General features: G+C 44.7%; 1 protein-coding gene across 1 annotated transcript in view; it reads right to left on the reverse strand.

Moving 5' to 3' along the window:
* The window catches only part of LOC144495491 (dual specificity calcium/calmodulin-dependent 3',5'-cyclic nucleotide phosphodiesterase 1A-like), a 754,486-nt gene that overhangs the window by 550,735 nt on the left and 177,694 nt on the right, over positions 1 to 26,057 (reverse strand). The window contains exon 3 of the mRNA XM_078215508.1: positions 20,844 to 21,015. Within this exon, the coding sequence (XP_078071634.1) occupies positions 20,844 to 21,015 (172 nt within the window). The remainder of the gene's footprint in view (positions 1 to 20,843; positions 21,016 to 26,057) is intronic.

The raw sequence follows: 26,057 nt of genomic DNA on the forward strand, positions 1-26,057 counted from the left end.
GATGCTAAAAGACAGTACCGGACCAAGCTAGAGTCCCAGGCTAGCCACACTGATCCCCACTGACTATGGCAAGGTCTGCAAGACATAGAATCATAGAATCTTACAGTGCAGAAAGAGGCCATTCGGCCCATCGAGTCTGCACCAACCACAATCCCACCCAGGCCCTATCCACATATCCCTACATATTTACCCACTAACTCCTCTAACCTGTGCATCCCGGGACACTAAGGGGCAATTTAGAATGGTCAATCAGCCTAGCCCTACACATAACAGGCTACAAGATGAAGGCATGTAAAACCGCCGGCTCCAACGCACCCCTCTCTGATGAGCTCAATGCATTCTATGCCCGTTTTGAGCAAGAGGTCAGTGAGAGCATGCCCTCCACCCTGGAAGCCCTGGATGAACCTGGGGTCACCATTGCAGATGTCAAAACAGCTTTCTTGAAGGTCAACCCACGGAAAGTGACTGGCCTGGATGGGGTACCCGGACGTGCAGTCCGATTCTGCACAGATCAGCTGGCGGGGGTATTCACAGACATCTTAAACCTCTCTTTACAACAATCTGAGGTTCCTATCTGCTTCAAGAAGACGACCATCATCCCGGTACCTAAGAAAAATCAAGCAGCGTGCCTTAATGACTATCGGATGGTGGCTCTTGACATCCATCATTATGAAGTGCTTCAAAAGGTTAGTCATGGCACGAATCAGTTCCAGCCTCCTGTACTACATGGATCCACTACAGTTTGCCTACCGGCGCAACAGGTCCACAGCAGACGCCATTTTCCTGGCCCTGCACTCAACCCTGGAACACCTAGATAATAAGGACAGCTATGTCAGACTCCTATTTATTGGTACAGCTCAGCCTTCAACACTATTATTCCCACGAAACTCACTTCCAAACTCTATGGGCTGGGCCTCAGCATCTCCCTCTGCGACTGGATCCTGAACTTCCTAACTCACAGACCACAATCAGTAAGGATAAGCAACAACAGCTCCTCCACGATCATCCACAACACCAGTGCCCCACAAGGCTGTGTTCTCAGCCCCATACTATACTCCTTATACACCTATGACTGTGTGGCCAAATTCCCCTCTAATTCGATTTTCAAATTTGCTGACGACACCACCGTAGTGGGTCGGATCTCAAACAATGACGAGACAGAGTACTGGAATGAGATAGAGAATCTTGAACTGGTGCAGCTACAATAATCTCTCCCTCAATGTCAACAAAATGAAGGAGATTGTCATCAACTTCAGGAAGTGTAAAGGAGAACATGCCCCTGTCTACATCAACGGGGATGAAATAGAAAGGGTGGAGAGCTTCAAGTTTTTGGGTGTCCAGATCACCAACAACCTGTCCTGGTCCCCCCCCATGCCGACACTATAGTTAAGAAAACCCACCAACGCCTCTACTTTCTCAGAAGACTAAGGAAATTTGGCATGTCAGTTACAACGCTCACCAACTTTTACAGATGCACCATAGAAAGCATTCTTTCTGGTTGTATCACAGTTTGGTATGGCTCCTGCTCTGCCCAAGACCGCAAGGAACTACAAAAGGTCGTGAATGTAGCCCAATCCATCACGCAAACCAACCTCCCATCCATTGACTCTGTCTACACTTCCCGCTGCCTCCACAAAGCAGCCAGCATAATTAAGAATGCCACGCGCCCTGGACATTTTCTCTTCCACCTTTTTCCTTCGGGAGAAAGATACAGAAGTCTGAGGTCACGTACCAACCGACTCAAGAACAACTTCTTCCCTGCTGCTATCAGACTTTTGAATGGACTTACCTTGCATTAAGTTGATCTTTCTCTACACCCTAGCTGTGACTGTAACACTACATTCTGCACTCTCTCGTTTCCTTCTCTATGAATGGTATGTTTTGTCTGTATAGCGTGCAAGAAACAATACCTTTCATTGTACGTTAATACATGTGACAATAATAAATCAAATCAAATCAAGCTCCAATAATGCTATATTCAGAAAATTAGAGCCGTTTGACCCTAATTCAGAAGATTGGGTTCAATATGTTGAACACTTGCAATATTTTTTCAAAGCAAACAAAAAGGCGGGTAGAAGAAAAAGGTTATGCTGCTAACAGCCTACAGTGCTCAAACCTATAATTTACTACGGAGCTTGACTTCTCCAGATACCAGATACCTTTGAAGAACTAGTCGAAATAATAAAAAGGCATTGTAATAACAGAATTCAGGGCGGCCAAACAGTTGGTGAACTAACAACTCTTTATTTACAAGAAGAAAAGACTATTTACAAGGATTATTCACAGCAAAAACAACAGCACTATCATACTATAATGACCTGTTGTCCTGGCTCCAACTGTTGGCTTTAAAGCCCACTCTACAACTCCGAATCACACGCGCTGCCATCCCGCTGTCGCGCGTTACCGAGATTGACCAAAACCGCATGGTTTCCGAGGTCACCGTGACAAGCATTATCACCCAACCCCTTGGTAATCATGCAGAGATATAAGGTCAACTCAATAGTAAGAGCCCCAGGGGAGGCAAGAGCAGCTTTCATGGTGAGATTGAGGCAAACAGCTGAACATTGTGAATTTGGGTCTGTCCTTAATGTTGTGTTGAGAGACTATCCGGTGTGTAGGGTAAATAATACTGCCATAGAGTGATGCACTATCAATCAAGTCAAAACTAGTTGTGAGCAAGACAACTTGCTACACAGGCTTTTATTAGCAAGAACCTAGAGCCATCCCTGTTGGAGATCTGGTCTGTACTGAAGGCTAGGGGGAGGAGCCACCGCCTTTATACCCGGACCAGGGGGAGGAGTCTTGGGTGGAACCGACAGGGATGTGCCACATAAACAGCTAATAATAAATACTAACTAACAGTGGTTTACCACATAGAGAAAACACTATTGGCAAAGGCAGAAATAACCCTAAAGAAGTTGCTAGAAATTGGCCTTACCAAAGTAAGTGCAGAAAAGGGCACAATGGAGCTTCAAGGCATGCAAGGTGGTGAGATTCACCAAATTTGGGGGAAGCTGTTAGGTGGCAACAGTGCCAAGGGTGAGAGTGCAGGGTATAATGAGCAAAGAAATCCAGAGCCTGAGAGGCTGCAGAGATTCAGTCAATAAACCAGAATTTGTGAGGAGTACTATCGGTGTGGGTGAAACCACCCCCAGGAGAAGCGCAGGTTCATGGAAGCTGTGCATTATGTCTGCAGCAGAAAGGGGCAATTAAGAAATAAACGTAGGGTTAAACAGGGCCTGCCGAGCAGGGTCAAATTCTGGCTTCAGTGCACAGTACGGAGAATGCTTCTGAAGGAGCACCAAATGTATATAAGTTGAATAATATTAAGGTGGGCAAAGTAGCTCCTATCTCAATAATACCAGTCATGGTCATCCACTTAAAATGGAGGTTCACACAGAAGCCTCTGCCACAGTAGTGGGACAGCAAACTTATTGATATCTACAGAGAGGGGTCCAACACCTGAGATTAAAAAGCACTGCAGTCAAGTTGGCTACATACACAAATGAGGCTATATGGATCTTGGGAACAGCAACAACCCCTGTAAGTTACAGACAGCAATCTGCCCAAATCCCTTAATTGTAGTTGCAGGTCAAGGACCAAGCTTGATGGGTTGAGATTGGCTTCAGGAAATTAACTTGAGGATTGGCTAGAAATTTTTAAAATTAATGAAGGATACCAACATGAAGTCCCCAGAAGGTACCAGGAGGGATTTCCAGGTGAATTGGGCAAAATCTGAGGCTTGAAGGCCAAAATTCATGTGGATTCGGAACCTACATCAAAATTCTATAGAGGCAAAGCTGTGTTTTATTCATTGCATGAGAATGTGGAGACTGGACTTCGATGATTTGGACATCATCGAATCCATAAAATTTGCGGATTAGCAACTCCCATTGTCCAGTAGTCAATCCAGATAAGACTGTATGAAAATGCAGAGACTACAAAGTTACAGTAAACAGGACAGCAAAATTGGGCAGGTACCCTATACCTAAGATTGAATGCAAAGTTGGCTGGGGGTCTAACATATACCAAGTTAGACATGAGTCATGCATATCAGCAGCTGGAACCAGATGACGCTTCCATGGAATTCTTAATACACATAAAGGCCTGTACCAGTACACCAGGTTGCCATTTGGAGTCTCTTGCTTGTGCAATTTTTTAACATACAATTGCCCATTACCTAGGAGAGCTTATTGCAAGATTTGCCTAAAGTAGTTGCTTACTTGGCTGATGTGCTAATCATGAGAGCACAGTAAGAAGTCTCACAACACCAGGTTAAAGTCCAACAGGTTTATTTGGCAGCACCAGCTTTCGGAGTCTCAAGCTCCTTCATCTGCAGATTTCCACTCCATCTGACGAAGGAGCAGTGCTCTGAAAGCTAATGGCATTTGCTACCAAATAAGCCTGTTGGACTTTAACCTGGTGTTGTTAAAACTCTTACTTGGTCATAGAAGACAGAGAGTAAAGGTGGAAGGATGTTTTTCAGAATGGAGGTCTGTAGCTAATGGTGTTTCGCAGGGATCAGTGCTGGGACCTTTGTTGTTTGCAGTATATATAAATGATCCAGAGGGAAATGTGGGTGCTCTGCAGATGACATGAACATTGGCGGCACGGTGGCTAGCACTGCTGCCTCACAGCGCCAGGGACCCAGGTTCGATTCCCGGCTTAGGTCACTGTCTGTGCGGAGTCTGCACATTCTCTCTGTGTTTGCGTGGGTTTCCTCTGGGTGCTCTGATTTCCTTCCACAGTCCGAAAGACGTGCTGGTTGGGTGCACTGGCCATGCTAAAGTCTTCCTCAGTGTATCCAAACAGGTGCCGGAGTGTGGCGACTCGGGGATTTTCACAGTAGCTTCATTGCAATGTTAATGTACTTGTGACAAATGAATAAACTTTACTTTTAAAGATTGGTGGAGTTGCTGATAGTGCCGGGAATTGTCAGAGGATACAGCAGTCGGAGACATGGGCACAGAAATGGCAGATGGAATTTAATGCGGACAAATGCAATGTGATGCATTTTGGAGGATCAAATTTAGGTGTGAATTATATTGTAAATGCCAGAACCCTTAGGAACAGTAACATAGGGAGGGATCTGGGTGTGCAGATTCACCATTCCCTAAAAGTGGCAACACAGATAGCCAAGGTGATTAAGAAAGCTTTGACATGTTTGCCTTCATTGGCCAGGGCACTGAGTACAAGAGTTGGCAAATCATGTTGCACTTATATAAGGCTGCATTTTGAGTATTATGCGCAGTTCTGGTCGTCACACTGCCAGAAGGACATGGAAACTTTAGAGAGAGTGCAAAGATACTTCCACCCTGGGAAAAAGTCTCTTACTCTCCACCCTGTCTATGACTCTCATAATTTTGTAGACCCCTTTTAGGTCTCCCCTCAGCCTCTGTCTTTCCATTGAAAACAATCCTAGTTTATTCAATCGTGCAAAGATAATTCATCAGGATGTTGCCTGGTCTCGAGGGCATTGGCTAAGACGAGAGGTAAACTAAGATTGTTTTCACTGGGGATTGGATTGTTTTCTGTGTTCTTAAATAAAGTTTATTTTGATAAAAGGTTCCTCATGGGTCACTTGAATCATTTCCAGGAGTGAAACACCTTATATGCATCCTAATGCCAAAAATAAATGTTAGGCTAACTTCATGAAATACCTTGGAGTTTCTAATGTGGCCCTTAACATTTTGCAACAGTGAAAAAGTTAAGGCAAAGCTTTGCCACACAAGTTGTAAGAAGTGTTGATTTCAGACAATTGAACAACATTTACCAGTGAACAGTTCCAAAATTCCATGTTGTCAAATGGCATCAAACACATACGTACTGCACCATACTACCCCTCATCGAATGAATATGTCAGTGGAGAGATCGGCGTACCCCTCCTCAGCCCCGGGTCAGCCCCAACTGCCAGCTCCTCATGGTCCCCCCCGATCCCCTCTCAATGTGCAGCCCTGAACCCCCTCACCATGTGCAGTCCCGGTCCTCCCCCTATGACCAGCCCCAATCACCCTTCTCCCTCCCTCTTTGCTTCCACAAAGGAGACTACAAAGGGATGAGGGAGGAGTTGGCTAAGGTAGACTCGGAGCAAAAACCTTATGGTGAGATAATTCAGGAACAGTGGAGGACTTTCAAAGCGATTTTTCACAGTGCTCAGCTCATATGTACCAATGAAAAGGAAGGACTGTAGAAAAAGGGATAATCAGCATGGACACCTAAGGAAATAAGGGAGGGTATCAAATTGAAAGAAAATGCATACAAAGTGGCAAAGATTAGTGGGAAGATAAGAGGATTGGGAAATCTTTAAAGGTCAACAGAAAGCCACGAGAAAGCTATAAAGAAAACTAAGATAGATTATGAGAATAAATTAGCTCAGAATATAAAAACAGATAGCAAAAATTTCTACAAATATATAAAAAGACAAGAGCGGCTAAGCTAAATATTGGTCCTTTAGAGGATGAGAAGGGGGATTTAATAATAGGAAATGAAGAAATGGCTGAGGCATTGAACAAGTATTTTGTGTTAGTCTTCATAGTGGAAGAAACAAATAACATGCCAAAAATTGATGACAAGGAGGCTATAGCACGTGAGGACTTAAAAATGATCATTATCACTAAAGAAGCAGTGTTGGGCAAGCTAATGGGTCTAAAGGTAGATAAGTCTCCTGGCCCTGATGGAATGCATCCCAGGGTACTAAAAGAGATGGCGGGGGAAATAACAAATGCACTCTTTATAATTTACCAAAATTCGCTGGACTCTGGGGCGGTTCCGGCAAATGGGAAAACAGCAAATGTGATGCCACTGTTCAAAAAAAGGAGATAGACAAAAGGCAGGTAACTATAGGTTGGTTAGTTTAATTTTTGTAGTGAGGAAATTGCTTGAATCTATCAAGGAAGAAATAACGAGATATCTGGACAGAAATTGTCCCATTGGAAAGATGCAGCATGGGTTCACGAAAGGCAGGTTATGTTTAACTAATTTAGTGGAATTCTTTGAGGACATTATGAGCACGGTGGACAATGGGGTACCGGTGAATGTGGTGAATATGACACAAAGATGAGTGGGAAAGCGAATTGCGTGGAGGATGCGGAAAGTCTGCAGAGAGATTTGGATAGGCTAAGTGAGTGGGCGAGGATCTGGCAGATGGAGAATAACGTTGACAAGTGTGAGGTTATCCACTTTGGAAGGAATAATAGTAAAATGGACTATTATTTAAATGGTGAAAAATTACAACATGCTACCGTGCAGAGGGACCTGGGGGTCCTTGTGCATGAATCGCAAAAACTCAGTTTGCAGGTGCAGCAGGTGATCAAGAAGGCAAATGGAATGTTGGCCTTTATCGCGAAGGGGATGGAGTATAAAAGCAGGGAGGTCTTGCTGCAATTGTACAAGGTACTGGTGAGGCCGCAACGAGAGTACTGTGTGCAATTTTGGTCCCCTTATTTGCGGAAGGATATATTGGCCTTGGAGGGAGTACAGAGAAGGTTCACCAGGTTGATACCGGAGATGAGGGGGTTAGCTTATGAGGAGAGATTGAGTAGATTGGGCCTGTACTCGTTGGAGTTTAGAAGGCTGAGGGGAGATCTTATAGAGACATATAAGATAATGAAGGGACTAGACAGGGTAGAGGCACTTAGAAAGGAAACAAGAACTCGAGGACACAGCCTCAAAATAAGGGGGAGTCAGTTTAGAACAGAGTTGAGGAGGAACTTCTTCTCTCACAGGGTAGTGAATCTCTGGAATGCTCTGCCCATTGAAGCAGTGGAGGCTACCTTGTTAAATATGTTTAAGTCAGAGGTAGATAGATTTCTGATCAATAAGGAAAATAAGGGTTATGGGGAGTGGGCGGGTAAGTGGAACTAAACCACCATCAGATCAGCCATTGAGTGGCGGGGCAGGCTTGAGGGGCTAGATGGCCTACTCCGGCTCCTATTTCTTATGTTCTTATTATGTTCTTATGTATCTAGATTTCTAAAAGGCATTCAACAAGGTGCTGCACAAAAGTCTGCTGCATAAAATAAAGGTGCACGGCGTTACGGGTAATGTATTAGCATGGATAGAGGATTGGTTAACCAGCAGAAAGCAAAGAGTGGGGGTAAATGGGTGTTTTTCTGATTGGCAATCAGTGACTAGTGGTGTGCCTCAGGGGTCAGTGTTGGGACCGCAATTGTTTACAATTTACATAGATGATTTGGAGTTGGGGACCAAGTGTTGTGTGTCAAAGTTCACAGATGACATGAAGATGAATGGTAGAGCAAAGTGTGCAGAAGACACTGAATGTCTGCAAAGGGATATAGGTAGTTTAAGTGAGTGGGCAAGGGTCTGGCAGATGGAGAACAATGTTGGTAAATGTGAAGTCATCCATTTTCGTAGGAATAACAGCAAAATGGATTAGTATTTAAATGGTAAACAAATTGCAGCATGCTGCTGTGCAGAGGGACCTGGGTGTCCTTGTGCATGAATCGCAAAAAGTTGGTTTGCAGGTGCAGCAGGTAATTAAGAAGGCAAATGGAATTTTGTCCTTCATTGCTGGAGGGAAGGAGTTTAAAAACAGGGAAGTTATGTTGCAGCTGTATAAGGTGCTGGTGAGGCCACACCTGGAGTACTGTGTACAGTTTTGGTCTCCTTACTTGAGAAAGGATACACTGGCACTGGAGGGGAGGCAGAGGAGATTCACTAGGTTGATTTCAGAGTTGAAAGGGTTGGCTTATGAGGAGAGACTGAGTAGACTGGGACTATACGCATTGGAATTTAGAAGAATGAGGGGGATCTTATAGAAACATATAAAATTATGAAGGGAATAGATAAGATAGAAGCAGAGAGGTTGTTTTCACTGGCAGGTGAAACCAGAACTAGAGGGCATCGTCTCAAAATGAGGGGAACAGATTTAGGACTGAGTTGAGAAGGAACTTCTTCACCCAAAAGTTTGTAAATCTGTGGAATTCCCTGCCCAGTAGAGCAGTTGAGGCAACCTCGTTGAATGTTTTTAAGGCAAAAATAGACAGATTTTTGATCAGTAAAGAAATTAAGGGTTATGGTGAGCGGGCGGGTAAGTGGAGCTGAATCCACAAAAAGATCAGCCATGGTCTTACTGAACGATGGAGCTGGCTCGAGGGGCCAATGCTCCTTGTTCTTATCTTCCCTCTCAAACCGATCCCATTGCAGTGTGTGCAGCGGGCCTCTCCCCGTAAACACCACTGATCACCCCCAGTCGGCCTCACCCCCTTGGCACTGCCCGGTGCCCGATGGGCACTGCCAGGGTGCCAGATGGGCAGTGCCAGGCTGGCACTGTCAAAGGGACATCTTCTGCTCATGACCTCCTGGGGGGCCTTAATGGCCTCTGTCAGCGATTTGATCACACCAGGTTTCCCCTTGATTGGGACCAGTTTTAAACCCCGCTGCTGGGAACCTCTCCTGGCACAGTGGGAGACACTAGCAAGTCCAGAGACTACCTTCCCAGGCTCGCCAGTCATATTGAAATTCAGATTTCAATATAGTAATCAGCCTCATGCAGAATTCCGGCATGAGGCTGATTACATTGAAAAACATTGCCTGGGAGACTCGTGATCAACCGGACACTGGTCGCGAGTCCTGCTGCAGGCACCCCCGATGTCTCCCGCCCCACTGCACTACTTGAGCAGAGGTTATCCATGGGCTTACAGCACAGTGAAGTGCTGAGGTGACCGACATCAAGGACTTTCCTGGAGTGGACACCGCTCGACAATCACCAGGCAGGAGTGTTCCCTTCCTGTCGGGGAACACTTCAGTAGTCAAGGGCATTCAGCCTCTGACCTTCGGGTAAGTGTTCTCTAAGGTGGCCTTCAAGACACACGACAACACAGAATTGCCGAGCAGAAACTGATAGCCAAGTTCCGCACACGAGGACGGCCTCAACCGGGAACTTGGGTCCATGTCACACTATCTGTAACCCTCACGACTTGCCTGGGCTTGCAAAATCTCACAAACTGTCCTCGCTTGAGACAATTCACATCTCTTTAACCTGTGCTTAACCCTTTCTCCACTCACATTCTCTGCATCTGCAAAGACTTGATTACCTGTTAAGACTCATATTCCAACCATTATCTTGTAATTGAGTCCGTGTCTGTATATGCCCTGTTTGTGAACTCTCCACTCACCTGACAAAGGGGCAGTGCTCCAAAAGCTCGTGCTACCAAATAAACCTGTTGGATTTTAACCTGGTGTTGCGAATCTTCTTGCTATTCCTAACCCAGTCCAACCTCAGCATCTCCACATCATGGCTACTCGAGCAGTGCAGCGGGCTGGGGGAATCGCCCCAAATGATTCTATGAGGGAAATGATGGTTTTGGATAGGCTGTTTTCTTGTTTCAGAAATGTTTTCCTGAGGGGCAGCACGGTGGCACAGTGGTTAGCTCTGCCGTTTCATAGCGTCAGGGACCTGGGTTCAATTCTGGCCTCGGGTCACTGTCTGTGCGTAGTTTGCACGTTCTCCCCATGTCTGCATGGGTTTCCGCCAACAGCCCAAAGGTGTGCAGGTTAGGTGGATTGGACATGCTAAATTGCCCCTTAGAATTAGGGGGATTAGCAGAGTAAATAGGTAGGATTACAGGGATAGGGCCTGGGTGGGATTGTTGTCGGGTGCAGGCACGATGGGCCAAATGGCCTCTTTCTGCACTGTAGGGATTCTATGATTCTATAAGTAGTTTCCAGGGAGTCTGGAAAATCCTGCTGCTCAGCATAGAGGTCCCTCTCCGTAGGGCCACAGGTGGCTGATGCCACTGATGCTGCTTACCTCTCTTGGGGTGATCAACTCTGACTCCGAAATTCTCGGCTCGGGCAACACTGCTGCGGCCATCTTGGATCTTGGATGGTTCTGCCATTTGTGGGGTTTCCCACCTTTGATGTGATGCTGTGACCAACTGGTTAGCATGACTCCTCCAAACCAGCTCATCTGTGGTTTGTATTGTGTAGGACAAGGGACCCGTTTGTGCAACAATGGTAGCCAGTATCCACTTCTCCTCAGAAGTATGATTCCTGGCCAGAACGAATTCCCCTTTCTGAAAAGTCCTCAACTTCATGCTTCCTGCTCTTCTGGCCATCTGTTCCTCTTGGTTCTGCTCAACAATCTCTCATGTCTCCTCTGGCTACAGCAGGTCGAAAGTCGTTCTCAATATCCAGTTGAATATCAACAAAACCAGCGAGCACTGGGTTGTCGCATGTGGCATGTTATATACTCAGAAATTTATTTAACTGCCATCCTAGTGACCCCTCCCCTTGCGATGATTTCAAAGACTGCTTCAAGGCCTGAACAAATTGTTCTACCAGACCACTCGTCACCGGGTGATATGGTGCCGACCCCACGTGTCTGATTCCATAGTGTTCCATATACTCAGCAAAGTTTTATGCTATAAATTGGGGTCCATTGTTACTGACCACTTGTTCTGGATTGCCAAACCATCGAGTTTGTCTAACATTGACTCCGCTGACATGGATTTCACAGCCACTTGGAGTGGTCATCCACTACCACTAAGCAAATCTGCCCTTCTACTGAACTAGCAAAATCAATATGAATTTGCTACCAGGGCGATTAAGCCCATTCCCACGGTTGAAGAGGTGACAAGGGAGGGCCTCATGATTCCACTTTTTCTTCACTTTGTGCATAAACATTCGGCCATCAATAGCTACTTGCTATTTTTTTCATCCGCATCACCACCTTGGTGCACCTGCTCCAGCACCTTTCCTCTTAATGATGGGTGAATGACAATTCTCATACCCCATACTAAATATCCATCCAATACAGACAACTCCTACCTTTGGGACATATATGGCCGAAACTCCGGGTGGTTTCTACTACTTGACCTCCCTTTCAGGACTACGTCCACTGTCCTGCTTATAATTGGATTGTTCTGAGTGGCGTTCCGCACCTGGGTAGTAGTTACTTTTATCTTCTTGTGTGAAGTACATTATCTTCAGATTCCAGCCAGGAGGATCTTTATCCCGAGGCAAAGGCAGTCTTGACAGAGCACCCGTGTTGCCGTGTTTCTTGGACTGGCGCTACTGAATTTTGTATGAGTAGGCTGACAACACCAACGCCCACCTTTGCAATCGAGCTGACACTATGGATGATATTCCCATGTACGACCCTAAGATGGATGTCAAAGGGCCTATGGTCTGTCAGAAGTACGAAATGACTGCCATATAGGAAGTGATAAAACTTCTTGACGCCAAAGGTGATGCCTGACCCCTCTTTTTCTACCTGAGCGTATTTTGTCAACGATCTTGAAACGAATGTGATGGACCTTTCCTCCGCGTTCGGCAAAATATGGGACAGGACAGCCCCAACCCCATAGGGCGAGGCATCACATGCAAGCTGCAGCAGTAACTTTGGCTTGAAATGAACTAGAATTCCGATCTCTTCAAAGTCTGCTTTACCGCCAGGAAGGCCTCCTCACATGCTTTGGTCCATTTCCATGGCTGCCTTTTTCCTAGCTCTGAAACATCGGTTTCAACACCGTCACCAAACCCAGAACGAACATGCCGTTGTAATTAATATGTCCCAGAACGACATCCATTGGGAAACATTTTCTGGTCTTACGGCCTTCATGATGGCCTCCATCTTCTTAGACACCTTGTGTCACCCATTACCATCAATTACATGGCCCAAGTACTCAACTGAGTCCTTAAAGAACTCGCATTTCTGTCTCTTGACTTGTAGGGCGTGCTCCTGCAACCTCTTTAAGATGTCCTCCGAGATCTTTAAACGCTCCTCCTCTGCCGAACCCGTGACCAGAATATCATCCAAGTAACACTGGACTCCTATCAACCCACTCAAGATTTGGACCGTAGCCCTCTGGAATCATAGAATCCCTACAGTGCAGAATCCTGTGCAGAAGAAGGCCACTTGGTTCATCAACCCTGCACCAACAACAAACCCACCCAGGCGCTATCCCAGTAACCCCACGTGCTTATGTTGCTAATTCCCCTAACACTAAGAGGCAATTTAGCATGGCCAATCAACCTAGCCTGGACATCTTTGGAGTATGGGAGGAAACCGGAGCACTTGGAGGAAACCCACACAGAGAGAACATGCAAGCACCATATAGACAGTCACCCAAGGCCATAATTGAACTCTTCACTACCCCCATGATGGGCTGGACGGTGGCACAGAGGTTAGTACTGCTACCACACAGCGCTATGGGATTGTTCTTCCTAGAAAGATGGAGGCTGAGGGGCGACCTGATAGAAGTTTATAAAATTATGAGGGGCATAGATAAGGTGAACAGTTGGAAGACTTTTCCCCAGGGCAGAAATGATAATTACAAGGGGGCACAAGTTCAAGGAAAGGGGGGAAAGGTTCAGTAGAGATGTGCAGAGGAAGTTACTTACACAGAGGTGGTGCGGGCCTGGAATGCACTGCCAAGTGAGGTGGTTGAGGCAGACACACTAGCAACATTTAAGTGTCTGTCTGGATAGACACATGAGCAGGTGGGGAATAGAGGGATACAGGTGGCCGGTCTAGATAGGACAACATGATCGGCGCAGGCTTGGTGGGCTGAAGGGTCTGTTCCTGTGCTGTACTGTTTTTTGTCTTTGTTTTTCCTCCCAACCTTCAAGATTTTAATATCCTTCCTAATTTCAGTACTCAGAATTGGACACATTTCTCCAGCTGAGCAAATTCAATTACCTGTGGAATGTAAATTTTTTTTTTGCACAATATAGGGCATTTTGTACAGTATCTTGAAATCACTTTCTCACTTGACATTTCTACAGTAATGCAGATTTTCTAAAACATTTCTACATTTTACACTTCACAGTGCAGAATGGTTTGAATAAGCACATGTATAGTTAGAAGGCAAAGCTGATTTTAAATATTGATGTGCACTGATAAGGAAGAAATTGAAGCAGCTTCATTTTGGCCAGACTTCACCACAGACACTAATAACAACTAAATTGTTCGTATAGAACTTTTAAAGACCAGGTCAGATTAGTTTGTTTCATGTTTTAAAATTTGAATGGTATACTTTTTATGACAAACAATAATATCTCCAGGCATCTAGAAAATGCTCTTTCAACAATGGACAATGCAAATGGATGGCAGGGTGGCACAGTGGTTAGCACTGCTGCCTCACAGTGCTAGGGTCCCAGGTTCAATTCCAGCCTCGTGTCACTGTCTGCGTGGAATTTGCACATTCTCCCCATGTCTGTGTGGTTTCCTTTGGGTGCTCTGGTTTTTCTCCCACAGTCCAAAGATATGCAGGTTAGGTTGATTGGCCATGCTAAATTGACCCTAGTGTCAGAGGGATTAGTAGGGTAAATGTGTGCTGTTGTGGGAATAGGGCCTGGGTGGGATGTGGTTGGTACAGACTCAATGGTCCTTCTGTACTTAGGGATTCTGTGATTCCGCGATAATAAAATCAATCTTACTTGGTGAACTTGGTGAACTTTGACACATTACTGGCTAATGGAATGGATCAATTCTAATGCAGTTTCACTAGTATCCATATTATGCCATTGCACAATGTCCAAATTACCCCCTTTGTGCCTGGAGAGGATGTAAGCATTCTAAATTAATGGAAATGAGGTGGGTTTTGAATGAACAGATGAGTTGAACGGATATTATGGCTGGAACTCTACCACATCGCCCGCCATAGAATCGGAGCGGGCGAAGTTCCGACAACAGAAATCTCCATTGATCTTGGGTGGGAATTTCCGTTCTCGATCAAGTGAGGCCATAAATCCCACCCTTTGTGTCTGTCTTCACTGTAGAAGACACAAATAATGTTCAAAAAATAATTGTAAATCAAGAGAAGAAAGGGAAGGTGAAACTTAAAACAATTATAATGGTAAGGCTACTGAGAAAATCATATGCACTAAATGCTGGCAAATTCCCTAGGTCCTGATGGACTTCATTCTAGGGTTGCACATGAAGTTCTGCTGTGATAGGAGATGGCTTTAATTTTTGAAAATTCTCTAGATTCTGGAAAAGTCCAATCAGATTGAAAAATAACAAATATAACTTTTCTCCAGCCAATTAGCTTAACATCTGTCACAGGGAAAATGCTGAATTCTATCACAAAGGGGGCTATAGCAAAACACTTAGAAAATCTTAATACAATTGGACAGAGTCAACATGATTTTAAGAAACAGAAATCATGTTTAACTAGTTTATCAGAGTTCTACGAGAAAAAAGCAAGCAACATCGATATCCTACACATAGACTTCCAGGAGACATTTGACAAGATGCAACATCAAAGGTTGCTACACAAAATAAGAGATCACATGTAGGGAGTAATTTATTAGCCTGGACAGAGCAACAGGAAGTAGAGAGTTGGCATAAATCAGTCATTTTGGGTTGGCAATATGTAACAAGTAGAGTGCACAAGGTTGGTTTAGCTCAATTGGTTGAACATCTGGTTTGTGGTGTGGAGCAATGCCAATTGCACAGATTTAATTCCCATACCAGTTGAGATTATTCATGAAGGCCCACCTTCTCAACCTTGCCCTTCACCTGAGGGGTGATGATCCTCACCACCAGTCAGCTCTCCCCCTCAAAGGGGAGAGCAGCCTATGGTCACCTGGGACTATCGCAACATTTACCTTTTACAGGGAGTACAAAGAACAAAGAACAATACAGCACAGGAACAGGCCCTTTGGCCCTCCAAGCCTGCGCTGCTCATGTGCTTACTAGACCATTCTTTTCTATCCCTCTATTCCCAGTCTGTTCATGTGGCTATCTAGATAAATCTTAAACGATCCCAGCGTGTCCGCCTCAATCACTTTGCTTGGCAGTGCATTCCAGGCCCCCACCACCCTCTGTGTAAAATATGTCCCCCTGACATCTGTGTTGAACTATGCCCCCCTCACCTTGAACCCATGACCCCTTGTGTTCGTCACCTCCGACCTGGGAAAAAGCTTCCCACTGTTCACCATATCTATGCCCTTCATAATTTTATACACCTCTATCAAGTCTCCCCTCATCCTCCGTCTTTCCAGGGAGAACAACCCCAGTTTACCCAATCTCTCCTCATAGCTAAGACCCTCCATACCAGGCAACATCCTGGTAAACCTTCTCTGTACTCTCTCCAAAGCCACCACGTCCTTCTGGTAGTGTGGCGACCAGAACTGGACGCAGTATTCCAAATGTGGCCTAACCATCGTTCTATACAGCTGCAACATCATATGCCAACTTTTATATTTTATGCCCCATCCAATAAAGGCAAGCATGCCATATGCCTTCTTCACTACCCTCTCCACCTGTGCTGCCACCTTTAAGGATCTGTGGACTTGTACACCCAGGTCCCTCTGTGTGTCTATACTCCTGATGGTTCTGCCATTTATTGTATAGCTCCCCCTTACATTAGATCTACCGAAATGCATCACTTCGCATTTATCTGGATTAAATTCCATCTGCCATTTCTCCGTCCAATGTTCCAGCCTATCTATATCCTGCCGTATTCTCTGACAATGTTCATCACTATCCGCAACTCCAGCAATCTTTGTGTCGTCTGCAAACTTACTGATCACACCAGTTACATCTTCCTCCAAATCATTTATATACATCACAAACAGCAGAGGTTCCAGTACAGAGCCCTGCGGAACACCTCCAACCAGAAAAAGACCCCTCCACTGCTACCCTCTGTCTTCTATGGCTAGTAAGAGTTTTAACAACACCAGGTTAAAGTCCAACAGGTTTATTTGCCAGTTCTTCACCCATCTAGCTAGCTCACCTTTTATCCCGTGAGATTTAACCTTTTGCACCAGCCTGCCATGAGGGACCTTGTCAAATGCTTTACTAAAATCCATATAGACGACATCCACGGCACTTCCCTCGTCAATCGTTTTTGTCACCTCCTCAAAAAACTCAACCAAATTTGTGAGGCATGACCTCCCTCGTACAAAACCATGCTGTCTCTCGCAAATGAGATTATTCAGTTCTAAATGCGCAAATATCCTATCTCTAAGAATCTTCTCCAACAACTTCCCTACTACGGACATCAAGCTCACCAGCCTATAATTACCCGGGTTATCCGGTAGTGCTGGGTCTCAACTATTTACAATTTATATCAATGATCTGGGAGAAGGGACCAAAAGTATTGTTGTTCAATTTGCTGATGACACAAAAGTAAGGAGAGTAGGTTGTGAAAAGGACATAACGAGCCTGCAAAGGGATATAGCTAGGTTAAGTGTGTGGGCCAAAAAATTGGCAAATGGAGTATAATGTGAGAAAATGTGAATTTGGCCACTTTGTCAGAAAGAGTAAAAAAAGTGGCATAATATGCAATTGGAGAGAGATAGCACTGTGGCACAGAGGGATCTGGATGAATCACAATACATTCAAAAAGGTTAGTTGGTAGGTACAGCAAGCAATTAGGAAGGCATATGGAATTTGCAAGGAGAAAGGCATATAAAAGCAGTGAAGTTTTGCTACAGTTGTACTTGGCATTGGCAAGACCACATCTAGGGTACTGCAGTTTTGCATTACGTGCAATTTGGAGAAGTTTCACTTGATTGATTCCTGGGATGATCTTATGGGGAAAGGTTGGGCAATTTGGGCCTATATCCATTGGAGATTAAAAGATTGAGAAGTGACCTTATTGAAACATATAACATCCTGAGGGTAGTTGACAGGGTGGATGCTAAGATGATGTTCCCGCTGGTTGGAAAGATTGAAACATGGGTGTCTATGATCATATTTCTGGTAGGTGACTGAGAATGAAATATTTCGATTACAGGGGTGAAGGGGGAGTGACTTTCTGGCCTCCTGATGACATGTTTCCCGTGGCCGATTGGAGGCGTGCCATTTGCCGGTGGTGTGATCTTCTGGTCCTGATGCTGTCAATGGAATTTCCCATTGATTGCACCCCATGCCGTTAGGAAACCCATGTCAAGGATGCGCCATCAACAGAACCAGAAGATCCTGCTGGTGTGAACAGTTGGAAAATTCTGGCCTACTAGTCTGTTATTGCAGTTTGATCCAAAGGTACAATACAGCACAAGCACACATAGATATTAAATATTGCACTTTGTGCAGATTTGATGCCACTTTTTATTAATTTGTGTGAAAATTATGTATTTATAGACCATTATATAATTTAGCTGTGTCTTTTAGCTAAACTAGACAGATCCATTTGAAGTCAACTCTTCACCAATGCAAACTGAGGTAAATTTTCTTCTACTCCACCATGGGCAATCTGAAAATGGCAGTTGAAATGGCACGCAACAGGAAGGTTAGGATCATGCTTACAGACCAAGTGAAGTGGACTGGTCTGTGTTTAGTGTCCCTACTCAGGGAGTAGTAAGGGCGTGGAATGCCCTGCCTGAAACAGTAGTGGACTCGTCAACATTAAGGGCATTTAAAGGGTCATTAGATAAACATATGGATGATATTGGAATAGTGTAGGTTAGATTCGTTTCACAGGTCGGTGCAACATCGAGGGCCGAAGGGCCTGTACTGCGCTGTAATGTTCTATGTTCTATTACTTTAATGCCACCCCGCACTCCCATCCCCTACCTTGCCTCCCCCACTGGACCATCTGTCACTTGTTCTTAAGCTTTGTTTTCACTGAGCACTGACTGCTCTACCCCCTCTTATACAGTATGTAATCCATCACATTTCTCCCTCTCTTTAACTCTGCAGAAGAGTCATATAGACTGTTTCTCTCTCCACAGATGCTGTCAGACCCGCTGAGTTTTTCCAACATTTTATGTTTGTTATTTGAAGTACTTCAGCTGACAACTTTATGTTCACATGTAAATTAATGTACTGCCTAATTTAGTGTCATCAGCAAATTTAGATATTAGGTAGTTTACATTTCCACCTAAATCATTGATAAATTGGTAATAAGCTAGGGTATAAGGGAGGGACAGTATTTCTAACAAGCAGACTGGTTCATGTCAGAAATCCTGCTGCCAGCTAAGGATTTCAAGAGGTTTGTCCTGGACTAGCCAGGAAGAAGAATTCGTACAGGATTTACTGCTGGGCTGGATTTAAGAAACACTATGAAAACTGAGGGAAGTGCCTGAAGACCTGAAGTTACTACTCAGTGACATGGTGATGGACTGTAATTCCATGGAGCACTAAGTATAAAAAAGGAAAGTTAATCTCTGTCGTTTAAAGTATAAATTGCCTATGGGAAGAAAATAGTGTTTAGTCAATAGTGTTCTTCATCATTTGTTACAGAAAAAAGTTTTAAAACATGAAATCTTGTGCCATTCTTTCAGCTATCAACTGGAAGTTTGAACCTCTTTTTAAAAGTTAAAGGTATCTACAGGGATCATAATAATTGCAATGGAGAAATGTGTCTGTCTTGAGAAATTCATTATAATGGTTCGACAGTTTCATGATGGTGTACTTGTGCATGTCCTGGACAATGGTATATTTTCTGACCCATTCCCTGTCACAAATGAAGTTAAACAGAGTGATGTGCTTGCACTAACTCTCTTCAGTATATTTTTCTCCATTATGTTCTCCAATGACTCCCATGAATGTGATCCCGGTATTAAAATCAGGTATGGTGTGATCAAAGCTGCTCAACCTTGGATGACTCCAGATGCTCAACCTTTGATGACTCCAGACAAAGACCGAGGTCTCCAAAAATATACATTGTGATTTCTTGTTTGCTGATGATTATGCACTAGCCACCAATACAAAGTTGGGCATGAAGCATAGTATGGACTTGTTCTCCAATCCATGCAACAACCTCCGCCTGCTATTGAAACCCTATCTCAGGCCCAAGTTTTCAGTCCATGACCACACCTGTCAGCAGTGAATAGGTTCACTTATCTCAGCAACTTATCTCTCCTGAGCTGTCTATATTAACAACGAGATACATGCAAGAATTGCCAAAGGAAGAGTTGCCTTCAATAAAGGCTGAAAGTCTATGGAGCAAAAGCTCTGCCTATTCTGCTCTATGCATGCAAGAATGTGCACCAATATCGTGCCAGGAAGATCAATCACATCTGCTTCCACTTCCTCTTGAGCTGCCTTAGGAAGCTCCTGAAAATGCCAGACACTGCTGTGCTTACCCAAGCTGGTGTGCCAAGCATCCACACAGTATTGAAGCAGTCGCAACTGTGTTGAGCTGGTCATGTAGCCAGAATGCCTGACATTTGCTTACCAAATTTTATCTTCTATGGAGAGCTTTAGTCTGGGGTCTGCTCTCATGATGATTAAAGGAAGTGCTACAAGGACACTCTGAAAGCTTCATTTAGAAGTTTTGATATGGACTGTGAGTTCTAAAAGAAATTCACCCAGGATTACTGCACCCGGCACAACAAATAAAAAATAGTCCAGCCTCCTTCAAAAGAAGCATATCAGAGGCAGGGAGAAAATGCAAGCAGAGGAAATCCTGAGACAATAACTTGTCCAAAACTTTTTTTTTGCTTTATCCTCTTCTATTTGCAGCAGACCCTTTCTGGCACAATTCAGCCTTTAGCAGTCATCTGTGCACCAACCTGGACATATCACTGGGGAACAGCAATCATCACTTCCTGCCAATTTGAGTATATACCCATTACCCCTACTTCCCGTATCCTACCTCCTCACCTATTCCTTAATTATGTCAAAAATGTCTCAAAGTTTGTGTGATTTCATTTTTGTTAAAAGTCATTATGCAACTCATACATGCGAACACCGTATCACTTTCCAAGTAGTTCTGAATCACTCAAAGGGCTCCTCAAATATTTATTTGTTCATGAAGTATAAAAGCAGGAGAAATTCATGCATACATTGTAAAAGAAATGATTTCCATCAATTGCAATTGAATCACTGGTCAGAAAAAACAGTGGAAAAAAGGTTAAAACAGTAAAACAGAAAAATTTGTAAAACAGTCTGTGACAGAGATCAGCCAGATGAAATTGCTAACCTGATCGCTGCCTTTACCAAAGCATCTGGGTTATCAACAGAAAGAAACTCTTCTGCCAGGATTTCTTCTGGATTCTCTAAATCAACATCAATTTCTGTTTTTGCTTTTCTTTTTTCTTTTTTCCCTTCAAGTCTTGTACCAGTATTTCTCAAATAGGTCTGTGATTTGGAGCCTAGAATTCAAGAGGAAATCAATCTTGGATAACAATTACAACAACAATAACTTACATTTAACGAGCACAACTGTTGTGGTAAAATATGCTAAGGCACTTCACAGCACCATTAGAACATAGAACATAGAAAAGCTACAGCACAACAGGCCCTTTGGCCCACAAGTTGTGCCGAACATGTCCCTACCTACTAGGCTTACCTATAACCCTCTATCTTACTAACTTCCTTGAACTTATCCAAAAGTCTCTTAAAAGACTCTATCGAATCTGCCTCCACCACCACTACTGGCAGCCGATTCCACGCACCCACAACCCTCTGAGTGAACAACTTACCCCTAACATCTCCTCTGTACCTACTCCCCAGCACCCTAAACCTGTGACCTCTTGTGGCAACCATTTCAGCCCTGGGTAAAAGCCTCTGAGAATCCACTCTATCAATAGCCCTCAACATCTTATACACCTCTATCAGGTCGCCTCTCATCCTTCGCCTCTCCAAGGAGAAAAGACCAAGCTCTCTCAGCCTATCCTCATAAGGCATGCCACCTAATCCAGGCAACATCCTTGTAAATCTCCTCTGCACCCTTTCTATGGCTTCCACATCCCTTCTGTAATGAGGTGACCAGAACTGGGCACAGTACTCCAGGTGGGGTCTGACCAGGGTCCTATACAGCTGCAGCATTACCTCCCGATTTCTAAACTCAATTCCTCTATTGATGAAGGCCAGTATTCCATACGCCTTCTTAACCACAGCCTCTACCTGCGACGCTGCTTTGAGCGTCCTATGAACCTGGATCCCAAGATCCTTCTGATCTTCCACACTGCCAAGTGTCTTACCCTTAATATTATATTCTTTCATCCTATTCGACCTGCCAAAATGAACCACCACACACTTATCTGGGCTGAAGTCCATCTGCCACTTCTCCGCCCAGTCTTGCATCTCATCTATGTCTCGGTGCAACTGCTGACGTCCCTCTACACTATCCACAACCCCACCAACCTTTGTGTCATCAGCAAACTTGCCAACCCATCCTTCCACTTCCTCATCCAGGTCATTTATAAAAATCACAAAGAGCAAAAAATCACAAAGAGCACCATTATCAAACAACATTTGACACTGAGTCACATAAGGAGATTTTAGGAAAGGTGACCAAAAGCTTAATCAAAGAAGTATCGGTATAAAACACTGGTGAGGCCATATCTGGAATATTGGCCGGGATTCTCCCAAAAAAGTTCTAAGTGTCGACTTTGTGAGATAACTAGCATAAATCATGCTGGGCTTTTCAGTGGGAGTTTACACTGGAATCTCCCACACTCTGTGCAATGCAGAGGCCACCAGCATGAATATCATTAAATTTCAGGGGGCGGAGCCTATTCCCACTCTATCGCTGGCCAGTCCAGAACCCCCGCAGTGCTGCCCCCCACAATCCCACCATGACTCGATCGCGTCACCCTGTCCATTCGTGGGACAGCCCCGAACCCCCCACACTGTCCCGGACCACCCAATCTCCAGACCCCTGCCCAGCAGTGATGATCCTGACGATCCCTCCAACCCCCACTCTCTGGCAGATCCCTCCAACCCCCACTCTCTGGCAGATCCCCCCCCCCCCCACCCAGCAGACCCCTCCGGCTGGCTGCCCCCCCACCCCTCCCCCCCTCCACCCAGCCCACTCCAATTGCTGGCCTCCATCCAGCTCCCATCGGTCGCAATGGCAGAGTGGCAGCGGGACCCCCCACCCCCACCAATCACCCCTAGGCCCTGCCCCCAATAAGCCCCACCCCCTTGGCACTGCCCCATGCCCAGTGGAAAGTGCCAAGGTGCCCCTGGACATGGGCACTTTGCCCCTTAGGCAGTGCCAGGGGGCATAGGCTGGAATTGCCAGGGTGCCCATGCCTGGGGGCACCCCCCCTCCCTGCTGACCAACCCCCTGGGGAGCCCAAATTGCCTCCCCTTCAGTCCAGCAAAGTCCTTCCACTAGTTCCCCAAAAGTGGGGAGCTAGTCTGAACCCCACTAGAGTGAAATACTCCTGGCGGGGTGAGAGATGCTAGCGGGCCTGGAGAGTTCAATCCTAGGCCTGCTAATCACATCGAAATTACATTTAAATTACATTAAAATAACTTTCCTGCGTGAATCAGACGGCGCAGATATCTGGCACTGGGAAATGTGCGCGTGGCAGGAACACATGCACGAATCCCGTGAATCGCTTGACACACGATTCTCCTGGCCTGAAAGAATTAGTGCGGCGGGATGGGAGAATCGGCAACACTGTGTGCAGTTCTGGCCACCATATTTCAGGAAGGATGTAATTGCTCTGGAGAGAGTGCAGAGGAGGTTTACAAGAATGTTGCCCGGGCTAGGAAAGTGTAACTACGAGGAGAGATTGGATAGGTTGGGGTTATTTTCCTTGGAACAAAGAAGGTTGATGGGTGACTTTATAGAGGTGTACAAAATGATGAGGGGAAGAGATAGAATGAAATTGTTTTCCTTGGCGGAGAATTCTAGAACTAGGGAACATAGATTGAAGATAAATGGCAGTAGATGTAGAGGGGTCATGAGGAAGAACTTTGTTCTGCTGCGGATTGTGGATTGTCTGCAATTCACTGCCTGGGTTGGTGGTGGAGGCAGAGATTCTAATCTCTTTTAAAAAGTACCAGGTTCTGCCTTAAGTTCTGCAAACTATGGGCCGGGAAGGTGGGATTAGAAAGGGCACCTGAGTGTCCTCAGGCTGTCATGCGCAAGATGGGCCTCCTTTTGTGCTGTTACTGTTCCATGGTTCTAAGTAGGCTTCCAGGAATGCCGTAAAGGAGGAGAGACAGATGGAGAGGCACAGATATTTGGGAAAGGAATTATACAACTTAGGACCTAGCTAGCTGAAGATAAGGATGATAGTTTCAGGTTGATGAAAAGCAGGGATGAGTAAAAGGACAGAATTGGAGGAGTACATAGATCTTGGAGGGTTGCAGAGCTGGAGAAGGTGTACAGAGATAGGGATATGGAGGGATTTGAAAATCAGCATGAGAATTTAAAAGGTGTTGCCAGACAGACCCACTGTTGGGCAGCAAGGCAAAAGTGTGACGCATGATTGGTACTTGGTGTGAAGGAGGATCCAGGTGGCTGAGATTTGAATGAACTCCATTTACAAAAGGTAAGAGGTGTAATCTTAGAGTGTTCAAGGCTGAAAAGGTTAATGTGTGGGACTGGAGAAGCAATGCTATCCACATGATGATGTAAGAGAGTCACATGACTAGAAGTCTAAAAGGAGAGAGCTGATAGCTTAGACGGAGTAATGGCTGCAGTCTTGTACATCTGTAAATAGTTATGTTCGTCCAATGAACCAGTTATTGTTCAGACATATCTGTGTCTCTGCAACTGTACCTCAGTCAGTCACAACCAACATACCAACACTATAGTTAAGAAAGCACACCAACGCCTCTACTTTTTCAGAAGACTAAGGAAATTTGGCATGTCAGCTAGGACTCTCACCAACTTTTACAGATACACCATAGAAAGCATTCTTTTTGGTTGTAACACAGCTTGGTATGGGTCCTGCTCTGGCCAAGACCACAAGAAACTACAAAAGATTGTGAATGTAGCCCAATCCATCACGCAAACCAACCTCCCATGCATTGACTCTGTCTACACTACCCGCTGCCTCGGAAAAGCAGCCAGCATAATAAAGGACCCCACGCACCCCAGACATTTTCTCTTACACCTTCTTCCATCGGGAAAAATATACAAAAGTCTGAGTCACATACCAACCAACTCAAGAACAGCTTCTTCCTTACTGCCATCAGACTTTTGAAAGGACCTACCTCGCACTAAGTTGATCTTTCTCTACATCCTAGCTATGGCTGTAACACTACATTCTGCACTCTCTCCATTCTTTCTCTATCAACGGTATGCTTTGTCTGTATAGCACTCAAGAAACAATACTTTTCACTGTATACTAATACATGTGACAATAAATCAAATTAAATTAAATCAAATCAAATCATGCAAATGGTGGCATCAGTGAAGGATCCTGAAATCTCTGAAAATCAACTTTAAAAATGTTAAAAAGGTGCCAAAACGGAAGACTTTGATATGGCAGTTAAAAACCTGCAGATGAGTAAATAGAAGATGTGCAGGGTGTGAGGCAGAGAAAAAAATCAACAGTTCAGTTTACTAAGGGTTACATCATAGCATGTGGTGGGCCATGAAAATCCCCAATCCAGCAGCAAGACAGAAAAACTCGTAACACTCAAGGAAGGGTGAGCAAACCTTGAGAAAGGCTCAAAAGTTTCAAATCAATGCTGCACAAAACGGCCAGCACTGGGCAAATTCCATTGTTAGCACGCATGGGTTTGGATAGACCCACAGCGTGGGTCTGAGGACAAAATACATGGTGACCTCATGACATCAATTGAAAAATAATTTTGCTGCTTTAAGCTGATTCTCCAGTGAGAGGAAAACACTGGACAGGGCTTAACGGTAACTTCCTGCAATTAATCAAAAACACTGTCTCATTAATGTCTTGTCTGGACTTCTTAAACTTCTTTTTCAGTAATGGAATTTGTCCTCCGTACGGTTTAAAACAGCTATGGATTCCAATTTCACCTTGCCGGACTTATTTGGGTATATTTAAGAGCCAGACCAAACATAGAATTGGGCAGAAAATGTTAGAAAATCTCTGCATTTGCGGAGAGAGAGAGCAGAGCTATGGTTTCAAGTCTGGATCACCCATCATCAGAATATTATAGAATTGGAGGAAGAGATTTTTAACACTTAGAATTGCATCCAAATTAAACAACAAGTCAGAAGTTGAAAGTCAATGGATGGAAGTTTCACCCCGTGTTAGCCATCAGCATAAACGGTGATATGGGCCCAAAATCTCATGAGTGTTGGGACCAGGATGGTTGGGAACCTCATTTTAATAAATTATAATATCATTATCGAGCCATCCCGCTGGCACTTCCATCGTCACTGAATACTCAAACTGTGCTAGTAAGAGACACATCAGCGTGGTTTTCAACAACTGTATAAAAACATCACTCCAACGGTGATATC

The sequence above is a fragment of the Mustelus asterias genome, chromosome 7, assembly GCF_964213995.1.
Source record: "Mustelus asterias chromosome 7, sMusAst1.hap1.1, whole genome shotgun sequence".
Classification (NCBI taxonomy): Eukaryota; Metazoa; Chordata; class Chondrichthyes; order Carcharhiniformes; family Triakidae; genus Mustelus; species Mustelus asterias.